The sequence below is a fragment of the Vanellus vanellus genome (genome assembly GCF_965231255.1).
Source record: "Vanellus vanellus genome assembly, chromosome: 1".
In the NCBI taxonomy this organism is placed as follows: Eukaryota; Metazoa; Chordata; class Aves; order Charadriiformes; family Charadriidae; genus Vanellus; species Vanellus vanellus.
This window is the reverse complement of record NC_138905.1, coordinates 428,771-450,366: the sequence shown is the minus strand read 5'-3', so window position 1 is coordinate 450,366 and position 21,596 is coordinate 428,771. Positions and strand designations below refer to the sequence as shown.

At 51.4% G+C, this 21,596-nt stretch overlaps 1 protein-coding gene across 1 annotated transcript in view; it reads right to left on the bottom strand.

Annotated features, from left to right (window-relative positions):
• SHANK3 (SH3 and multiple ankyrin repeat domains 3) overlaps positions 1-21,596 on the bottom strand; it is a 388,749-nt gene that overhangs the window by 145,518 nt on the left and 221,635 nt on the right. Inside the window, exon 13 of the mRNA XM_082481020.1 lies at positions 12,456-12,569. Within this exon, the coding sequence (XP_082337146.1) occupies positions 12,456-12,569 (114 nt within the window). The remainder of the gene's footprint in view (positions 1-12,455; positions 12,570-21,596) is intronic.

Here is a 21,596-nt window from a genome sequence, read left to right as displayed (position 1 = left end):
AGAAGTGGTAACGCTTCCACCACCTCCACTGCTACTGCAGGTACCACGGAAGTGACTAACTACATCCCCGTCATACGGGGGGGTGTATTACACCCTTGAAATTATTTGTCTTTTCTCAGAAAAAGAAGAAATGTCAAAGACTAAGTCCACCAGGAACTCGGTTAACGTGGTTTCACGTATTAGGAATTTAGAGGCTATGATGATAGAAAACAACTGGAAATCTTGCCACAAAGAAATGGGCAGAGGAGGACCAGTAAGGAGAGGTCTCTGCCATGCAAAACAGATGGTTCCCTGGACTCCACTGACTCCCACATCCTTCCACAGGGATTAAAGCAAGAGAAAAATGAACAGAGCCGATCAAGAAGACACTTGTGCCACGGTGATTGCACACGCAGGACCAGCGGCAGCTCTTAGCTGGTCCCAGCCTCCCACCACCCAGCCGCTGTTGCTCCTCCCCAGGCTGCGCCCTGTGCCACAAGGATTGCTAGGTGATTTGGAAAGAGAAGGGTTAAAGAGCAAAACCCCAAGCTCTACACATCTGATAAGCAGAGACCTGCTGGAGCTTGTGGGCCATAGACCTTGCTAAGAGGTTGAGAGGTTGCAGGAAGGCCCCACCTGATGAATAGGTCTTAAGTGGGGCACTCACCTACAGAGGTGATAACAATGGGCTGTGAGAAGTGCCAGGAAAGCCCCTAACCACGGCCTTCTGAGGTTATCTTTAGCCAATTAGAAGTAGTAGGGTTAGTTGTACATGTTTGAAAGAACCAACCAGATTGTGATCTCTATATAACCCCTGAAAGTTTTCAGAATAAACGACTTGGTAAATCGTAAAGGATAAATTTACCCTTTACCAAGGGTAAATCATGCTTGACCAACCTGATAGCTTTCTATGATGTTATAACTGGTTGGCTGGATGAGGGGAGAGTCGTAGATGTCACCTACCTTGACTTTAGCAAGGCTTTTGACACTGTCTCCCATAACATCCTCATTAGGAAGCTGAGGAAGTATGGGCTAGATGAGGCGACAGCGAGGTGGATTGAGAGTTGGCTGCGGGACAGAACTCAGAGGGTTGTGATCAGCGGCACAGAGTCTGGTTGGAGGCCTGTAACCAGTGGTGTCCCCCAGGGGTCAATACTTGGTCCTATTTTGTTTAATATATTCATTAATGACCTGGATGAGGGGACAGAGTGTATCCTCAGCAAGTTCACAGTATCACAGTATGCTAGGGATTGGAAGGGACCTCAAAAGATCATCTAGTCCAATCCCCCTGTCGGAGCAGGAACACCTAGATGAGGTTGCACAGGAAGGCGTCCAGGCGAGTTTTGAATGTCTCCAGAGAAGGAGACTCCACAACCTCCCTGGGCAGCCTGTTCCAGTGCTCTGTCACCCTCACTGAGAAGAAGTTTCTTCTCAAATTTAAGTGGAACCTCTTGTGTTCCAGCTTGAATCCATTACCCCTTGTCCTATCATTGGTTGCTACTGAGAAGAGCCTGGCTCCATCCTCATGACATTCCCCCTTTATATATTTATAAACGCTAATAAGATCACCCCTCAGTCTCCTCTTCTCCAAACTAAAGAGACACAGCTCCCTCAGTCTTTCCTCATAAGGGAGATGCTCCACTCCCTTAATCATCTTAGTTGCCCTACGCTGGACTCTCTCCAGCAGCTCTCTGTCCCTCTTGAACTGAGGGGCCCAGAACTGGACACAATATTCCAGATGCGGTCTCACCAGGGCAGAGTAGAGGGGAAGGAGGACCTCTCTCGATCTGCTAACCACCCCCCTTCTAATACAGCCCAGGATGCCATTGGCCTTCTTGGCCACGAGGGCACAGTGCTGGCTCATGGTCATCCTGCTGTCCACCAGGACCCCCAGGTCCCTTTCCTCTACACTGCTCTCTAACAGGTAGCTCCCCATCCTATACTGGAACCTGGGGTTGTTTCTGCCCAGATGTAGGACCCTACACTTTCCCTTGTTGTATTTCATTAAGTTATTCCCTGCCCAAATCTCCAGCCTGTCCAAGTCTCTCTGGATGGCAGCACAGCCCTCTGGCGTGTCAGCCACTCCTCCTAGCTTAGTGTCATCAGCAAACTTGCTGATAGTACACTCAATTCCCTCATCTAATCATTGATGAATATATTGAATAATATGGGTCCCAGTACCGACCCTTGAGGCACTCCACTGGTTACCGGCCTCCAACTGGACTCTGCCCCATTGACTACGACTCTCTGGCTTCTCTCCTTCAGCCAGTTCGCAGTCCACCTAACTATCCGATCATCCAGTCCACACTTCCTCAGTTTAGCCATGAGGATGCTGTGGGAGACCGTGTCAAATGCTTTACTGAAGTCAAGGTAGACCACATCTACGGCTCTGCCATCATCCATCCACCTCGTTATTTCCTCATAAAAGGCTATGAGGTTGGTCAAGCATGACTTCCCCTTGGAAAAGCCATGCTGACTGCCCCTAATAACCCTCTTATCCTTGATATGCCTTGAGAGGGCACCAAGGATAAGCTGTTCCATCAGTTTCCCAGGGATGGAGGTGAGGCTGACCGGTCTATAGTTACCCGGGTCCTCCTTCTTGCCCTTTTTGAAGACTGGAGTGACATTTGCTTTCCTCCAGTCCTCAGGCACCTCGCCCGTTTCCCAAGACTTGGTAAAGATGGTGGAGAGTGGTCCAGCAATGACTTCAGACAGCTCCTTCAGCACCCGCGGGTGCACCCCATCTGGACCCATGGATTTATGGATGTCCAGGTTGCTTAACTGGTCTCTGACCCAGTCCTCATCAACTAAGGCAAACTCATCCATTGACTTGACTTCATCTTCATCTGGGGTCTCAGCGGAACAGGACTCCTCAGGACAGCCCCCGACAGAGTAGACAGAGACAAAGAAGGCATTCAGTAGTTCTGCCTTCTCTGTATCTTCTGTCACCAGGGCACCCACCCCATTCAGTAGTGGGCCTACATTGCCTCTGGTGTTAGTTTTATCTGCTATGTATTTGAAAAAGCTCTTCCTGTTGTCCTTGACCCCTCTTGCCAGGTTTAACTCTAAGGAGGCCTTAGCTTTCCTGGTTGCCTCTCTACATCCCCTGACAGCAGCCCTGTACTCCTCCCAAGCGGTCAGCCCCTCCTTCCATGATCTATAAACTCTCTTCTTCCACTTGAGCTTGCCAAGCAGTTCCCTGTTTAGCCACACAGGTCTCCTGGCTCCCTTCCTTGACTTCCTTCGTGTCGGGATGCTCTGATCTTGAGCTTGGTAGAAGCAGTCCCTGAATGCTGACCAGCTATCCTGGGCACCTTTACCTTCAAACAGCTTTGTCCATGGGATTTCCCCTAGTAATTGTTTGAAAAGGCCAAAGTTTGCCCTGCTGAAGTCCAGGGTTGAATTCTGCTTGCTATTCTGCTTCCACCAGCCGAGATCATGAACTCCACCATCTCATGGTCGCTGCAGCCAAGGCAGCCTTCAACCTTTACTCCTTGCACCAGACCCTCCTTGTTAGTGAGGACGAGATCCAGCAGTGCACCTCTCCTAGTCGGCTCCTCCACCATTTGCATCAGAAAGTTGTCATCAATGCATTGGAGGAACCTCCTAGACTGAGGCTGGCTGGCTGAGTAGTCCTTCCAGCAAACATCCGGAAAGTTAAAATCCCCCACAACAACCAGGGCCTGTGACTGTGAGGCCACTCTCAGCTGCCCATCGAAGGCCTCATCAACTTCCTCCCTCTGATCTGGTGGCCTGTAATAGACACCCACAACAGTGTCACCCCTGCCAGCCTGTCCCTTAATCCTCACCCACAGACTCTCAACTTGCTCCTCAACTGCACGTGGACAGTACTTGGTACATTGTAGTTGCTCTCTCACGTAAAGGGCAACTCCACCACCTCGCCTGGCTGGCCTGTCTTTCCTGAAAAGGACATAGCCACCCATGACCACATTCCAGTCATGTGAGCTGTCCCACCATGTCTCTGTAATTGCCACCAGATCATAATCTCCTGACCGAACAAAAGTTTCTAACTCTTCCTGCTTATTCCCCATGCTGCGTGCATTGGTGTACAGGCATTTCAGGCATTTCAAGTTCGCTGATGCTACCAAGCTGGGTGGGGTGGCTGACACCCCAGAGGGCCGTGCTGCCATCCAGCATACCCTGGACAGGCTGGAGAGCTGGGCAGAGAAGAACCTAATGAGGTTCAACAAAAGCAAGTGCAAGGTCCTGCACCTGGGGAGGAAGAACATAAAGCACCAGTATAGGTTAGGGGCGGACCTGCTGGTATGTAGCTCTGAGGAGAAGGATCTGGGGGTCCTGGTAGACAGTAAATTATCCGTGAGCCAGCAATGTGCCCTTGTTGCCAAAAAGGCCAACGCAATCCTGGGCTGCACAGGGAAGAGTGTGGCCAGTAGGTCGAAGGAGGTCATTCTCCCCCTCTACGCTGCACTGGTGAGGCCACAACTGGAATACTGTGTCCAGTTTGGGGCTCCCCAGTTCAAGAGGGACAGGGAACTGCTGGAGCGAGTCCAGCGGAGGGCAACTAAGATGATTAAGGGATTGGAGCATCTCCCGTATGAGGAAAGGCTGAGATCGCTGGGACTCTTTAGCCTGGGGAAGAGAAGGCTGAGGGGAGACCTTATTAATGCTTACAAGTATCTAAAGGGTGGGTTGAAGGAGGATGGAGCCAGGCTCTTCTCAATGGTTCCCAGTGACAGGACGAGGGGCAATGGGCACAAGTTGGAACACAGGAAGTTCCGTTCAAATACACAGAAAAACTTTACGGGGAGGGTGACAGAGCACCGGCACAGGCTGCCCAGGGAGGGGGGGGGAGTCCCCTTCCCTGGAGGTTTTCAAGACCCGCCTGGATGCAGTCCTGAGCAATGTGCTCCGGGCAATCCTGCTTTGGCAGGGGAGTGGGGCTGGATGATCTCTAGAGGTCCCTTCCAACTCTGAAACTCCGTGATTCCGTGATTCCATGACTTTCTGCTTGCATCAAGCTGCGTCCCGTCTCTCAATCACGGCAGCGCCCCTGCGTCTCCCAGTGCCGAAGAACCCGCCCATCCTTCCAGATCCCCCACTGCGGAGAGCAGGCGTACCTGCAGCGCACCCACCTCCTGCAGCCTCCGAACTGGGCCACGGCCAGAGCATCCCCACTCGCAGCTGCTCCAGAGGGAGGAGACAGCCATACCTCCCTGGCCGCAGGAAAACCCGGACCCGTACGTCTGCAAGCACTCTGCAGCCCACCAGCACAGATTAAGTTTGCAAAGAGCTTCCCCACGTTTCTCTCCACAAAGGCAGATTTGTACGTGGAAGCAGATAAACAGCACGGAATGTTTCCTACAGGAGGCGGTGCAGCATCTCGCCAAATAAACACAACTCGAGAGAGGCAAATAGTAGCAAGGTGATACCCAACAGCCTTGGATCTCTACCAAGGGCAGGTTCCAGGCTCGCAGCTTACGCTCCGTTCTCACACCTTCTCTCAGTCCACGGACGAGTTACTGTGACAACAGGCTGCTCGCACATATGCACCGAAGCATTTGGCACATTCTGCTTCACACAGCCAAACTTGTCCTTTCATTTCTGGGTGTCGCTTCCCGAGAGATCAGCGAGCTCCGTAAGGCAGCGGAGCTCTGTTCCACCACTGAAGTCAGGTGGCAGAGACAGTCAGGATCTGCCACAAAAGGTGACTTCGAAAAATGCAAAGGAGTGAGGGTGAGGGAGAGACGATAGCGCCGGGTGATGAGCCCAACTTGGACACCAACACCGCCACGGGGCTGCCGCGTTTCAAGGTATAATAAGTAAATGCACATTTTAAAGTGCCTGCAACCTATCCCAAACACGTATTTTGTCTTAACTACAGTTGCCAAATGTTCCTCTGCAATTTTAACCAAAGCTGCAGGTCCTTCTCCCAACATGTCGCCAGACCACAGGCTCAGGACCACTCTGTCATTAAGCCAAAGCAAGAACGAGCTGTGTTCGAAGCGGAGGCACAGCCATTCCAGTGCCAACTTCAGCAGAACGCTGTCCAACAACTGACAAACTACGTCCTGAAAATTAATACTCATATTTAATTTCATATATTGCAAATACTCCCCAGCAGTATTACTGAGATCTGTGTGTGCAAGCCCAGCACGTGCCGCGTCCCAGCCCTGCTAGATGTTACTCAACTCCCGTCCAAGAAGGGGTCCCAGCATCGAGGCTTCGGTCCCTCGCCGAGCACACGGAGGCAGCCCACATTTTGAATTTTTCTTGTTAGAGCAGCACAGCTCCCAACGGCGTGTGCACATGCAGAGAACACGACTGATGTGTACCCAGTTTCCTGCGGACAGCGATCAGAATGACAATCAATTCCAGATCGGATGTTAACAGTGCCGCAGCACTAACGCCTCCCACGTACTGGAAACACCTTGTACGAGACATCCCGGGCTCACGTCCGCCTCGTTCGCAGACACACAGCGCTGCAGTCATCTCCCCAACCACTAATATGCCTCCTCCTGTTGTCTCAAGAAGTAAAATGTTAGCGTGTAACTACTGAGAAGATTTTCTGTTAAGTGCAAGATCCTGCATTTTTTTCCTACCGAATTTCATCCTGTTTCTGTTACGCCAACTCACCCAGCTCTGAAAGTAAAATGTTCTCACCTCATAAGACGTCACAAGGAAACATTAGCAGCACATTTCAGTTTCCTTTTGGCCACAGCTATCAGTGAAAGCATTTAATAGGTGAAATTGTTAATCACCCAGTGACAGATGACAAATTCCCAGTGCTCCCCCACATTTCCTCCAACTTCACTAACAATTTCCCACGTGACACTGTCCTGCAATGCAAGCAGGCCAGAACAACGGCATTTCCTTAGCCAACACAGTCAATCCATCTCCTTTAGCACAAAAACGTTCCTGGATAAACGCTGCTCTGTCCTACCCCTCTCCCCATCTTCCCCCACCTCTCTCTCCCTTCCAAATCCATTTTAAACACTTTTGTACCAGTGAACTCAGAGCACCTTAACTGGGGCTGCCCAGAGCGCTCCCTCGCACGGGGTTCCCCGTTACCCCACCGAAACCTTTGCTAAGGTCCCAGTAATTTTCCCTGTTATGTTTTGAAAACGCTGGTGTCCCCGGCTCACCGGGGGCTGCAAGGGCAGGGCTGCTCCCACGGGGAGGTGGGCCAGGAACCCCGGAGACCCCACAGCCGGCAGGGGAGCCATGACTCCAGCAAGGCCAGCGGGACAGACCCCGAGACGGTGGCCAGGTCCGACCAGGAGTCCAGCTCACGGGGCGGCAGCACAGCAACGCGGCAGGTCTCAAGCCGAGCCAGGAAGCCCATCTGCAGGACGGGGTTAAGGCCACGTCTAACAATCACTGGGCAGGTCCACAGTCAGGAGGCAGGTCTGGGGTCAAGCTGGGAAGCCAGTCTGTGGGTCGGGGTCCAGATGAAGAGGGTCCGTGGCCAGCCACGGGCATGACTCTGACTGCGCCGCAGATCAGGACTCCTCCAACATAGCTCAGGCAGGGACCGAAAGCTGCAGTCTGAGCGTAAATAGAGCTCCTGGGACCAGTGGTGTGGGAGGAGACCCCGGGTGAAGCTGGTCAGGGACATTAAGGTACATTAGTGCCCTCAGGGCCCTGACATTCTTCTCCCCAGCCGGCAGCATCAGTCCCGCCATAGCCCATCCATCCAACATCGTTCCCATTCCAGTAGATTTGGACCTTTATCTAATTAGCTTTGATTTTATCTCATTCTTGTTGTTTAATAGCTCTACATCCTCCTTCCTTACTCTTTTATTTGTACAGCCAAAGAATCTACTATGACTCCTCTTAACGTTCTCAAGGCCTAGCTCTGCCGAGTTTTTGGCAAGTTGCAGCTTACGTTTATGATTTCAGATCCCCCAATACTGACTTTTTTTTGCAGATGAATCTCCGCCTTTGTTCTTTGAGAGCTCTGCCTATTCCTAGAGGGCTCGGCACAACCGCATTTGGATGCCCTACCTGCAGGATTTCTCTTTTGCCAGGAATACGTGCTAGGGCAGCTTTTTGTAGCTTTGATTTATAATTATTTACTCAAAATTCCACCTCTATTTTAACTCACTGAAGATAGTCAATTGCATTTACATTTTTTTCTTTACCAGATATAAAAATCCAGACTCTATCCTTATTACCAGGATCTTACCGCATCATTTTCCAAACCAACGTAGAAGTATATGCTTTTGTCCCATCTTTGTTTCTGCACACTCCGTGCATCTCACGCGCTCCCTACCCTCAGCTTCGCTGTTACCTCTGCCTTCCCCTGAAGCATCGACGCGCTGCTCTGCCTGTTCTCGCCCACAGCGGCTGTTGGACCGAGGACATCACTGTGCTCAGCTTCTTCCCCTCCGCACTCACAAGCCGGCGTTTGTATCCCAGATACCTCACCCTCACCTTCCTGGCCACCGCCAGCTCCATCGGCAGAGAAGACAACCTCTTCTCAGAGCAGTCTGCCTGCTTTGCTGTTGCTTTCACCTGTCCACCCGCCTCCTCTCTTGCGCTCCTTTAGGCAGAGATCTGCCAACGTCTATCTGATTTTCCTCCTCTTGTGCTAAAACTAGCAATGCAGATAGCAGCCTACCCAAACCACCCCCCTCGTTTCTTGGTTTAAAGCCACTTCAGTTTCTGAGGGACCACACGGTCGGGTAGAGCCCCTTCAGTGAGCGCTCCTTCTCTCAACACTTTCCATGGCTGAATAGCAGGTGACTTGGGAACCACTGGGGACCACCCCTCGCGTGTACCTGGGGCATCACCACGCCAGGCAAAGGGCTGTAGCTCGAGCACAAGCTACAGAGGCATGTGCCTCCTCTCCTCCTGGATGATGCCCATCAGACAGCTCATGCTCAGTGACCCGGTGCTCTCTAAGCCCTGAGCTACGTGGTCCTTGGGGACATGCCAAGGCGGAGAGGAAGGAGAATGGGAGGCAGACATACATATGGGCTGGACAGGCTGAAAAATGGTCACTGACAAGCAGCCTCTTCTTCTGTTTCATTTTAGCCCTATATGCATTCACATTGCGAAAGACCATCTTCCTACATCACTTGGAGACAGATGTGCAGTCTCTCAGGTACTTGTACAAGTGCTGCCCACCCACGGTACCTGTCACCCCCCTTGGTGATGCTCCACAGCACCTCTGCAAGCATGAATGGAGCTCCAAGGGGCTGCTCAACAAGCAGGAGCAAAGTCCCTCCGGTCCAAAGCTCCGCCAGTGCCTCTGCTCAGGGAGACAGAGAGATGCCTGTGCAGAATCACACGATGCAGCTTGAGATGTGAGGGGAGGCACTCCCACTGCCCCAAGGCAGGTCTACACGTCACAGTCTCATCACAGACCCAGAGACAGGGAGATCCGACCAGCCGGTGTTTGCACACACGTTCCTACAGCCACAGGTCTCAGACTACCAACAGCTGGGAGGACCACCTGATGATGAGTTCGACCCTATATTGGCAGAAAGACAAGGCCTGCTTCAACCACATGGAAAGCACAAAAAGATTAATTCCTTGAATTCAATAGAAATGTCACACCACTTTAAGTAGAACACAGGGTATGGTGTTAGAGGAGGTGCAGGCAGGAATAAAAGTGTGTGACGAAGTGATGGAATGGAGAACTGGAACTTGGATCTCCTCTGGGGATGTCAGGATGATACAAGAAGGATCATCTCTATGAGAAGATGGGCAAAAGCAGAGCGCTCTGACTCAGCACAGCCAGAAGAAATACATTTAGAACATACAGAAAATTTGAGTTATTTACCAAAGAAATTCTGTTTAGGCCCCAAAGGATTTCAGTTCCACAACAGGAGATATCTAAGGAGACCCTCACTGGGAAGTGAGAAACTGAAGTTTTTGCCTTGGGGCCTGTAACAGAGGTGGGCAACAGGACATCTTCCTGCAGCGCCAACAAGCACTGCAGCATCTATGAACTGGAACCTGGGAGAGAAGTGCTGACCCAGAGACAACCTTAGAGAAGAACTTGGCTCATTTAGGCAGATCAATATGCAGCTCATGGCCTTTTCCCTCAAAGCATGAAAATACATACAGGTTAAAGGAACATCCTAATACCATCTCCAAAATGTCAACCCTGAAAGTTGCTTTCTGAATTTCAATGAAGATCACAATAAATTTCCTGAGCTGCTCTCATCCTTGTCACAGTCATCTTCAATCTGTTCCAACAAGAGTCTAGTTTGGTACCTGCCACACAACTCTGCTACCTTCCTCAAGTGATAAACACAGTTGGAGATGTCCACAAGTCTGATGTGGCTTTGTTCCCCAGCAAAGTATAGTCAGGCCAAAACCTTTCCACCAGCGCACAGCCCAGTCAGCTGTCAGGCTATCCTTAAACTCAGAAGACAGACACTTCTCCTTCTTTGATCTTGATGAGAAGTGGCAGAGCAACATCATGTCCACACAGCTAAACTTTCTTCTGTGCACAAACAACACAGCCTTACCCAAACCACCTTCTGCAAACAATTTGTACCTGAAAACTGTGCCCAAGCTTTGTCTGGAAAAGTGAAAGTCATCAAAAGCCAAAAGCACGCCGGGGGACATGCCAACAACTCCACAGTATAGACACCGGAGGAAAACGCTCATCCCTCTGCTCCAGCTTCAGTGTCTAAGCACCATCTGGTTTTCACATTTCACTACACAACTTCAATTTAACCCAAACACGTAACATTCTCCAAGAAAGCACCCAGCAAACATGAACTCCTAGATACAGGAAGGGCTTATAAACCCCATCGATTAGTCCATTCTCTTTTTTATTTAGCATCGTAAGAGGACAGGGCAAACCGCCCCCTCCCCCACTGCAATGGCTCCAGAGTACAGCTCCAAAGCAGCACCAGAGAGAGGAAGGTGGAACCTTCTCAGTGGAAATCCCAACTCACCAGCCCTAATCGCCCCTGAAAAAGGAGGAATAGCCCACTCCAATCTTCACTGTCATCAAGGGTTTCCCATCAGCGCCACAGAAACACATTTGCTTCACTTCTAACGGGCCCAGAGCGCAGCTGAGTTCACAACACAGGAGCCTTCTCCGGCCAGGAGAGCGCAGAGGCGGGGGTGAGCCGCGCAGAAAGATGAAGCACATACAACGAGAATTTGAAGGAGGAATAGGAGTGAGCGCTGGGAGCACGAGCTGGTCCCGCAGACTGGAGAGCTAACAGCTGAACCAATTCGGCAGCGGGGGCAGGAAAGCTTTGCTGATCAGACCCTGCAGCGCAGGTCCGTAGTGCTACTGGTGGGGTTCCGCTCCCGCTGCACCCTCCACGGCCACAGGACCAGGTCCCAGAGGCACCTAATACTTTACCCACAGGGACCGACGTGCAACTGCCCCAGAGCACACATGACCTGCCACGTACCCGTCACAGCACACACAGAGTTGGCGGCTCACCTATGGAACCCAAGCATCCCGCTAAGGAGATGCCTGAGGGTGCAAACATATACATTTAAAACTCTCAGGAAGGACTGGGATCAGAGCAAAGAAAAGACTTTATAACTGGGTTCAGGCTTCCAGAAACTAATTAAAACTAGTTGTTGTGCAAAACAGAGAACTGTATTTTACTGATTTTCTTTTCTCTCCTACAACTTTGTTTCCAGCTTTGCAATCTCACCAGAATCCAGCTGTGTGAATTTTAAAGCTCATTTAATAAGCAAAGTGAACTCCACTGAATCTGTCAAATCAGGGCCACTTCTCTCCCAAGTAATTCATTGGAAAAAAAAAAAATAAAAAAAGAAATCCAGATGTTCTCTTCAATTGCTCTACACTGGGACAAGTTCAGTCTTGCCAGAAGTGGTTCCCACCCAGTCCTCAGGCTGGGGGAGGAACGCTGCCCGGGCAGATGTCCGTGACAAGGGGGACGCTGTGGTGATACACCCCACGACAGCAGGAGACCCATTAAGTCATGGTGACCTCCAAGAACACTGTGCTGTTTGGCATACGCAATCCACAGCTCCTCCCGACACTGCTGTCCTCCAGGAACGGCAGATTTGGTGTCTGGCGCTGGAGATGGAGAGTCGGGAGTGCCAGGGCTGAGTCACAGTCATTTTTAATATTTTCTGTTGGACTAGAACAAACACATGCAAATTGCTGTTTTCTTTAGAAGTCTCTTAAAACGTAATGCAGGGTTGGAGGTTCAGATCAACAGTCACGCTCTCTTGCTCCATCACTCACTGTTGCCTGCAGAAGACCCGACGCTGCAGCAATCTGTACAGAAGGGACCGATGACTGCTGTCCCCACGACAGCACCACACACTTACCATGGATCAGCGAGTCTGCTACTGGATGCTGATGCACCCAGTAACATAAACTAACACTTCCAGATACAATTCTCCAGATGCATCCATCGCCCACTGCAAAGAAGGGGCAAACTCAAGAGACTGCCAGAAATTTAAAATGAGTACTTCTGAATTCGCGGGACTGTCCAGTGCGTGTGCTGAGAGACACTCAGACGTAGAAAAGAGCTTACCTTGCCGCGGATCATACTGTCGCATCTGCACCTCCTCGACACATTCTGCCGGGAACCAGCCAGTCCTTCCTTTCACGGTTCCTTCCCAAAAGCCACCTTCACCAATACTCAGCACTGTGGGGAGAAAGACAAAGGTGGGTGAGAATGAGCACAGCCCCCGGACGAAGGGAAGGCCCGAACGACCATCGTATGGTGGTAACGCAGGGGAAACATGGACGGGCAGAGCACAGAAAATTTGTCTGGGGGCTGGAGGAAGAAAGCACCCCAAGAAGCCTTCAGAAGCTTCTCTCACCCATGTCCAGAAGACAGAGAGTGTAGACAACGGCCTTCGTGCAGCCACGTGCTGCGAAAATGAAACAGCAAATTGGTACACTCATCTTTGTAAGAAGGATTGTTAACCGGGGACGCAGCCGTAACATGAGCTTTGGTAAAACCACCTTCTGGAAAGGTGCTATCTGCCGTAACTTCTGACATCCTCAGAGCAACAGAGGAATCACAGCCCCGTGAGGAAAACAAGACGCAGAGAGGGGAAGAAATCGGCCAAGGTGACAACACAAGTCGCCTGAGAGCGGGGGTGTCCCGACTGGCCCGTGTTCAAAAAGCCGCGAGCTGCTCCACTCTCAATGACACAGCGAACACAAAGGTACTTCACTGTCACAGCAAAATTCTCCCAACCCATTAAGCCTTGTTTTTACTTGCTCAAAGCTGAGAGAAGCAGAAAGGAAGTCTTGAAATGTGCTCTGAAGATTAAATGAATTCAGAGTCAAGGAGATTTTAACGGAGAATCACATCAGGAACGTCCTCATTAAACCAGGGAACTATCAGCTGGAACTCCCCACCGAGCGCCGGCAGGAACGGATGGCTTTCATGTAGCCAGGACACAAACTGCCGAAGAGCTCCAGACAAACCCAACACTTCTTATTACACCTGGAGGGTGAACTGGGGCCCAAGGCAGACCAGCCAGCACAGCCCGAGGTTACAAAACAGTCTGAGGTTTCTGCTATGACAACCCTTGCTGGCAAATGTATGTTTGATGTCAGCTGCCATCTCCGAGCTCCCTGCAACGGATCCCCCACACCTTATGCTAGCAGGCTCTGCAAGACAGATCTGGATTGTTTTGGGACATTTAAAAAGGCATCAGATGTGACCATTATGTTTCCTATGGCCACAGAGAAAACAATTGTCATTCCCAGAGCACCCAAGAGAACAAGAACACGCACAACGTGAGAGAAAAAAAGGGAGGCGAGAATCATTACTGATCTTTCTGGATGGTCCCCATTTATATAATTTACCCAGAGTGCCCAGATATGACCCTTATTTTATCCAGAAAACGGCTGTTATGCACCTCTCACTTGAGTTCAGGCACTTACAAGGCCAATCAACTGCACCATCCCGATCCAAGAAAGAGGAGAAGGAGAGCAGTTACGTATGCTTTCAGGTTACCGTGGCTCACAACGCTTTCCTAACTCTTTGTAACACAGTGGTCTCTGGAACAGATTGTGAATTAATGTGTTACATGTAGTCTGTAAAATGCTATAGATCAAGAGAAACTGCTGCACATCACCCAAAAGCAATAAGCTTTTGATACATCCTTCGGAAAACATTATGGTGTTGCATTCGTAACGGCAATACATTTGACATCCAGACAAAAACCAAACACGAGAGTCAGCATCCCGGGTCCCTGCTGCCAACGATCTCAAAAGCATTCCCTCAGCGTTATCTGGATAACAAGTTCTTAAAAACAAGCCCACCACATTGACTAGCGCAGAGACCCGGGGTTTCCCGGGACTTGCTTTGAAGCGTCAGGAGCTGCCATAAAACCCCTCGGTACAGAGAGGGGACGCTGAGCCGGATTCTTAAGCTCCCCACAAACCCCCGGACAACAGCGGAAGGAAAAGGCCAACGTCGGGTCTATTTTAAACTCGCAGCATCTTATCTTATGTTTTTTTCCTATGGCTGTTTCTCCATCTTTGTAATCATAACTCAACCTTGCGGCTTTGATAGCAGAAACTTCATCTTCATTTTGAGCTCGCCTACGATCTGAAGCGTACTCAAGTGAATTTGGGGGTTAAAGAGAGAGCTGCTTCTCCCAGGGGCAGAGACCGCAGGTTGGTGGACAAGTCTCGGGGCTGACGCAGCACAAAGGCCGTGGTGACCCTGGAGGCTGCGGGATGCTCCCTCCAGCCGTCGGGCAGGCCACCATGAAAGACGAGCAACCTCCTGTGGCTGATTACCAAAAAGGCCCTTTGGCAACAGGATGACAGTGATGAGGCAACCAGAAAGCACGGGGAAACCTTACTGTCTAGTTCTCCCACGGCTGCAACCAGGCAGACGACACAGAGCTGACCAGGGTTATCCAGCTCCAGATGCAAGAAACCACCAAGAAAATGAGACCACTGCTACAACACGATCCGCAGCAACCAGATCGTTGATCCTCAGTAGAAGTAGCTCTCGAGATAAACGCTGATAACAACAACATTTGTACCACAAATACCTTATGGCTGTGCATGGTGTCAGAGCTACGCAAACAGCAGTTACTGCTCATCTTCACCACAGCACAAGGATTCTGCACAATTCCCAGTATCCCACCACTCCTCACTTTTTTACCCATCACCTCAGGACGGGCTGGTCACTCCGCAGAACACACAAAAATGCCTGGTTTGAAAAGGTGAGCCACCACTCCCAAAAAGCCATCCTCTCAGATCCCCTCCCCATGGAGACACTTCCACCTACAGCTGAAACACGGTGGGGCATCTGTCTTGAGGGCCATCAAGGGCCATGGGGGCTACCACGCTCGGCTCCTCTCTCCTGGATGTCTCTGCTTCACCCCAGCACGGGGAGGCAGGAGCGCTGTGCCCAAAGGACCACGCTGCTGCCCGTCACCTCTGTGTCACCCTGCTGTCCTCCACGACCCCGGGGTCCCTCCCTGCACCTCCTTCAGCGCTTGAGCACCATGCATGTTACCTGCACCGCTTTCTGCCCCAGCTGGTCACCTCTACACAAATCCCTGTGTAATTAGCTCTCTTCACTAATGCAGTGGTGCCTTCCAAGTCAAAGACCTCCAAGGAAAACGGTTTCTTTTCTCTTTTCCTCTCTTGATCAAAAATATCAGCAGCGCCGACCACACAGAAGTCCTTGAGCTCTTGGCCAACACCTCCGGGGAACTCGCTCCCGCTGCTCCGGGGTGTTCACCGCCCACCCCAGTGACACACGGAGCTGGAAGGGAAAGCCGTCCTTCCCAGTAAGGCAGGTAAATGCCATGCTGGGAATACAACATATAGCTTAACTCCCAGTGGGCAGATTTACGGGACTTTCAGTTCAGGAAAAAAGATCGTGTGATTACGCACGTGGCAGCACACCTTACCCCCGACATGGACCGTGGTCCTACTGCCAGCCTGGGATTTCTGCCACTGCTAACTGAGTGGACAACTCTGGGGTTCTTTTTTTTAATTACTTAACAAATAAACACCTGAATTACTGTGGTATTTGACATCCCGACTGGCAGAAGGCACAGACACATCCACACTCCACCATGTGCTGCCACCTTTCCAACTCAGCTCCCTCCCAGCACTCCACAGGCAGCGCTGTCAGATCCATCCCTGCACCCATCGCCACAGCGCCCATATGTCATTCATAGCTAAATCCAAACACCGGAGTTATTAATAAATCAAGCACGGCTCCATGCCAGCCAAAGCAAATTCCCCAAAGAAGAGGAACTTCACAACTGCCCGCGTCCAGGCATTACTCCTGTAGGAAGCAAGGGAAAAACAAACACACAAGGCAGCCTGATTTACAAGCCAAACAGAAGACTCATTTCAGTCTCTTCTCCAGATCTTTTCTTGAGATGCAAATGCTCCTGTTCTCCAAAGGTTGTGATGTTATCACGATCTGGAATAGACCCAAGTCCGTACCTTATTTCCCACTGCTCTCGTCCATGTTTTAGCAGCTCTGCTGACACTTCCCAATGGAAAATTTCTCTTTTCTAATACTTGGTATTTCCAACATCCAAACCAGCCCTTCATGGAGGGGAGCTCATCCAACTCTCCAGAGCCTTCTGTTCTTGCATTCTCATGCTTGGTTCTTCAGTCATGTAGTACTCCTTTTTAACATTTGCTACTTCTTGAGGATCGGAAGGACTGAAGTTTCAGCCTGTCTGGCAGCAAGCTGAATACAGATTTTAAGGTAACAGCCAACTGAGTCTATTCTAATGAAAGGAAAAATTAAGTTGTCCATATTTCACCAGTTTGTCTCTGAGGACGTTACATGAGGCAACGTAAAAACCTTGCTCAAGTCAAGATAAACAACATCCGCTGCTCTCCCCTCACCCAACAGGCTCATCCCCTCACTGTAGAGGGCTGTCAGCTCAGTTAAGCAGGGTTTCCCCTTCACAAGTCCAGGCTGGCTACTCCTAATCACCATCTTGTCCTTCATGTGTTTGGAAATGGTTTCCGGGGTTAGTTCCTCCATCACCTTCCCAGGGATCAAGATGAGACTCACCAGCCTGGAGTTCCCCACACCCTCTGCCTTGCCCTTCTTGAAAAGAAGAGGGACATTTGCTTTCTTCCAGTCATCAGGAACCTCTCCTGACCACCATGACCTGTCAGAGATGGTGGAGAGTGGCCTGGTGATGCCATCAGCCACCTCCACTCAGCACTCATGGGTGCGATCCATCAGGCCCATGGACTCGTGTATGCCCAGTTTGTCTGAATGTTCCCTAATCTGACCCTCCTCCTACCTACCTCACCACGGGCTATCCCACCGCTCTCAGGGACCTAGGATGGATGAAGCCTGGTTTTACCAGCAAAGGCTGAGTTGAAGAAGGCAGGTGCCTCGGTCAGCTCATTCAAACTTTTCTTGCCGTATAAACGCATAACTTCTTCAGAAATGAGGTACAGAGAGCATGAGCTCTGGGCTGGCAGGGAGAGGAGCAGATGGGTGCCAAGGAACTCAGAAGCTACAGCACACCAAAAGGACAGCGCTCAAAGCAGTGGCTTGGATTCAGCCGGACTTCACCAGAGCCTGATGTGACATGTGGATGCCATCTCTCAGCGGTCCCTTCAAGTCTCTCCTGAGAAGTGATTCCAAAAGCCTGTTTCATTTTCTTGTGCACTGTCAGGCCCTTCTCCTTCGGCGCCAGGCTCAGAAGTCCCTGTGAGCCCAACTCATCTGTGACAGCCCTCCTCTCCCACGGGGGCCTTAGACCGAGTGGGCAATACCACAGCGGTCAAGAAAAATCTGGTGCTGACAGGAGAAGAGAAATAAATGGTCTACTGAGGCCCACAAATCCTTGATGCAAGCTGGGCGACTCATACACACAACCATCAGCTCTGAAGGTCACTGGTAATTTGAATAGCTATAAACATGGTAATGAGGCATATACCGAGTCGTGTTGGGATGCGCACATGAAATGCTTAAATACGCTTTGAAGAAATTAACAAACAAGACATCCTAGGAAAGTATTTCTTTAATGAAGGAAGTCATAGCTAATCAACTCCGGATCCCAGATCCCGGCCAGTCAACTCCCACGGCCGTTTCCCAGGGTCGCGCTACACTGCTGTTTGCTCCGTGGCCTGAACAAGAAGCCCAAGTGACTGCCGCACTCTCGAGCCAGGGTTGCCTGCAAGGATCCTTTAACCTGCTGCTGCAGAACCCTGGAGGAAAAGCCCACAGCAGCTGCTGAAGTCATCTTGGCTTTCTCTCAGCCACTCCTGAGGGTTCTCTTGCTGGCTCCCTCTCCACTCCTACAGTAAACACAGACATTCCTACCTTCCCCTACAAGGCACAAATCCACCTTCCACCACCATTCTACCATGGACCTGACCCTACTTTCCCCCACCCTATTTGCAGCCCTTACTCCTCTCAAACATGTCTTCCAGACCATCATCTGCTGCCTACCACACGCTCCGTTGCACCTGCAAACCACTCCCTTGGAGAATCCACTGTAGCATTCTTCAGGTCTCATGGAAGATTCCCGACTGAAATGCTGCGTATGGACCCCAGCCAGCTGCAGATGACAAGGCAGTTGTCCTGACCAAAGACTATGCTTTTTTCCCCTTGTGTTCCTTCCATCCATTCCAATTCCATTTAACCCTTAAAGCCTACATATAGAACCAGCTCAGCAGCGCCGGGTCTTTAAGACCACCTCTTCGCAGCCCGAATCTGCATTGCCAGCTGTTCTGCTGCTTGACTCTACAACCTGCAGTTCCAGGATCTGGTCCTGCCTCTTCTCTGTCACGTAGTACAACGCGGGTCTCCAACCTGACAGGACTCCAGATGCTACCGAGATACGCCTTTCACGGGGGCTAGCAACATCACAGGCACCCGGGACTTCAAAACTCTTCAGTTTGTTCCTACCACCCCTATTCCTCAAGACTCCCATTTTCCTTTGCTTCACAGGTTCCAAGACCAAAAGAAATTAAAAGAAGAAAAAAAAACACAACCAACAGTGGCCACGGGCTTTCCCTTCCTTCAGTCCCCTACACACGGATCTGTGATTGCTCCTTTCCAGAGTAATCCCAGAAGGTGCCGCCTTACACAGTCTCTCCAACACAGATTCACCCCACTTTGATTTGTTACTTTTCCCTCCCTATTAGCAGTGTCCCTGCCAGCACCCAAGCTGCTCATTTATGCACGAGTGGGCTCAGGCCAACCCTCCTCTCATTCACTGCTCCAGCAGAATCTTCCTCCTCTGCTCCGTCTCGCAAGACAACTTCCTCCTCCCGCTCCGTTAGCGCGGGGATCCCTCCGGCACGCGCTGGGCCGCAGCAGCCCCGGCCCAGTTCCCGCAGCGTGTGTTCGTCAGGAGGAGCGTTTGTTCGCTCTGAGGAAGACAGGATCTCTCTTCGGCATCAGAGGTTTCCCCATAAAGGGGCAGCACCGCCATATTGCTCCTCCCAGGCTCTCCGAGGACGGCACCGTGCCCGGAGCGCAGCGCAGAGCGCTCCCATTCCGAGTCTCGCTCGAGATGCCGCACGGCCCGCTCACCTGCACGTGCCCTCAGCTCGAACCTGGGCTGCCCCACACCCCTTCGGCCTCTGCCGTCAGGGGCATCTTTCAAGAAATGTTTTGGTTGTTATTCTCTCCTTAAAGCCATTACTACACGGAGAGATGAGCGCTGGAAGACCAGGATCCACTGGTGGCGCAGGGAATGCGCCCTCGGCAGGCGTCTCCCCAGGGCTCCCTGCGGGGCCACCCGTGAGCCCTACGGGAAGGTCTCCTCCTGGCCAGCAGCGTCACGTGGCGGCTGCTGGAGGCACGAGCCCGCCCTGGGGCCTCTCTGCACTTACAACAGAGGTGCCACAGTAGTTTTCTCCAACGCACCCACCAATTTATTACCTCTGTTCCCAGATGAAGACACGAGATGGGTGCGTAGCAAAGCTGCCGACCAACCCCAGGTACAGCCCAGCCCTGGTGTCGGGAGGTCCCATCGGCACACTTCCCGTTTGTCACCCCAGAGCTAATGACACAGATTCAGAAGTTCGTAGCACACCACATCCATCATCTAGTCCAGAACATTAAAATCAAACAAACATGCAATTTCACAGCCACGCACACGGACCACTGCCCACACTCACAGCGCTGCCGAGTCCCTGACGAGGGGAGAAGCCGAAAGGACCCCGTCTGCACCAGCACAGCTACTGCAGTACGCAAATGTGACTTCCAGTTCAGATTCTGCTGGGTTGGGGACAAGTTAACGCATGAAGATAAAGGACTTAAGAGGGCAACAAGGAGAACTCTGCAGACCCTGTGTCCCAGTGTGTGGCGCCTTAATTTCGTTTTTTGCCGGCTCCCTCCTACCAGCCCTTACCCACAGCTCTGCTCGTCTTCCCTTCGGACCCCCGCCCTGAACGCTGCTGAGGTTCCTCACGCTTCGCTCGTCACCAGGCTTCCCACTCGCTCTAACGGCGGTGTCAAACCCCGACTGCCAGCAGCACCAGAGGGCACTGCTCTCCCCAGCACTCCTCTGCCAAGTGGCACAGGCAGCGTCCGAGGACAGTCCTGGTACTCCCCGGGACCTTCCCAGACGCTCCAACACAAACCCACTTACCGCAGCCTCTCTAAGCCACCCCAGCACTGTTCAGAGTGGCCCTTTCCTTCGCTGAGCCGGGGACTGCGAGACATGGGACCCCACTGCGTTCCCTTCGATTCTGCCCCTGCAGCCCCGTCAGCAGCGCTCAGGCACTGCACCCGCTTCTCGCCCGCTGCCGCGGCTGTGGGTTCCGTGTGTCCTTGGGAGCTGTTATGGCCAAATTCCTCAATAACAGGTTAATTTAGTTTCAGCCCCCCGAGGGGCAGAAAAATATCAGAATTCGCATCTTATGGGCTTGAGCTACAAACAAGGGACAAAGCCTTTCTGCTTGTTTTATCTATTAAATGACTATCAGGAAGCCATTTGGGGACAGATACAGATTCTGAATCCAAAGACTCTCAAACCTCGTGATAAGGCGCACCTCAGGAACCCAGAGGCATCGCACTGTGCCTTTGGAACGGGCAGCACAAAGCTGTGCGCTGACGCCCAGAGAGGGGTATCAGACCTGGGGTTCAGAGACCTTCCCTGATCACTCTGAGGGAAAGGACACCCTGAAGCCACCCTGACCACGAAAGACGCCCTCAAGGGCGAGGGAGAAAGGCAGATGCAGCGTTTGTGTTTCTCTCAAACCTGATACGCCACATGCAGTCATGTATCTGCAGTACTCGGTAATCCATGAAGATGGTTCTATGATCATCTGGGTCCGTTGTGCTAATAGCACCACTGCTGTCCATATGCCACAGGGCTTCGGGGCCTCCTAAACCCCCGGGCATGCCGGATTACTCGCAGTTCCAGATTAGCTACGATAGGCAGCTGCCAAACGTGGCTGAAGCCGTAAACTGGACTGCATTGCTGAGATCTTGTTCCAGTTTATACCCAACCCTACCCCAGCAGGGCTGGTCCCTGGAAGGCGTGTTACAAGCAAAGGCAAACTCCAGAAGGCTACAAAATGAAAAGTGGAACAGGTAGCCTGACCTCACTCCAAGACTAGATGCACATCACACCATGGGAAGAGCACCACTACATACTTATAATCCAAGATCAAGTCAAGAAGAAATGGGTACTTCTGTCGTACGCAGGTCTCTGCGCTGTTCTATTCCAAAACAATTTCC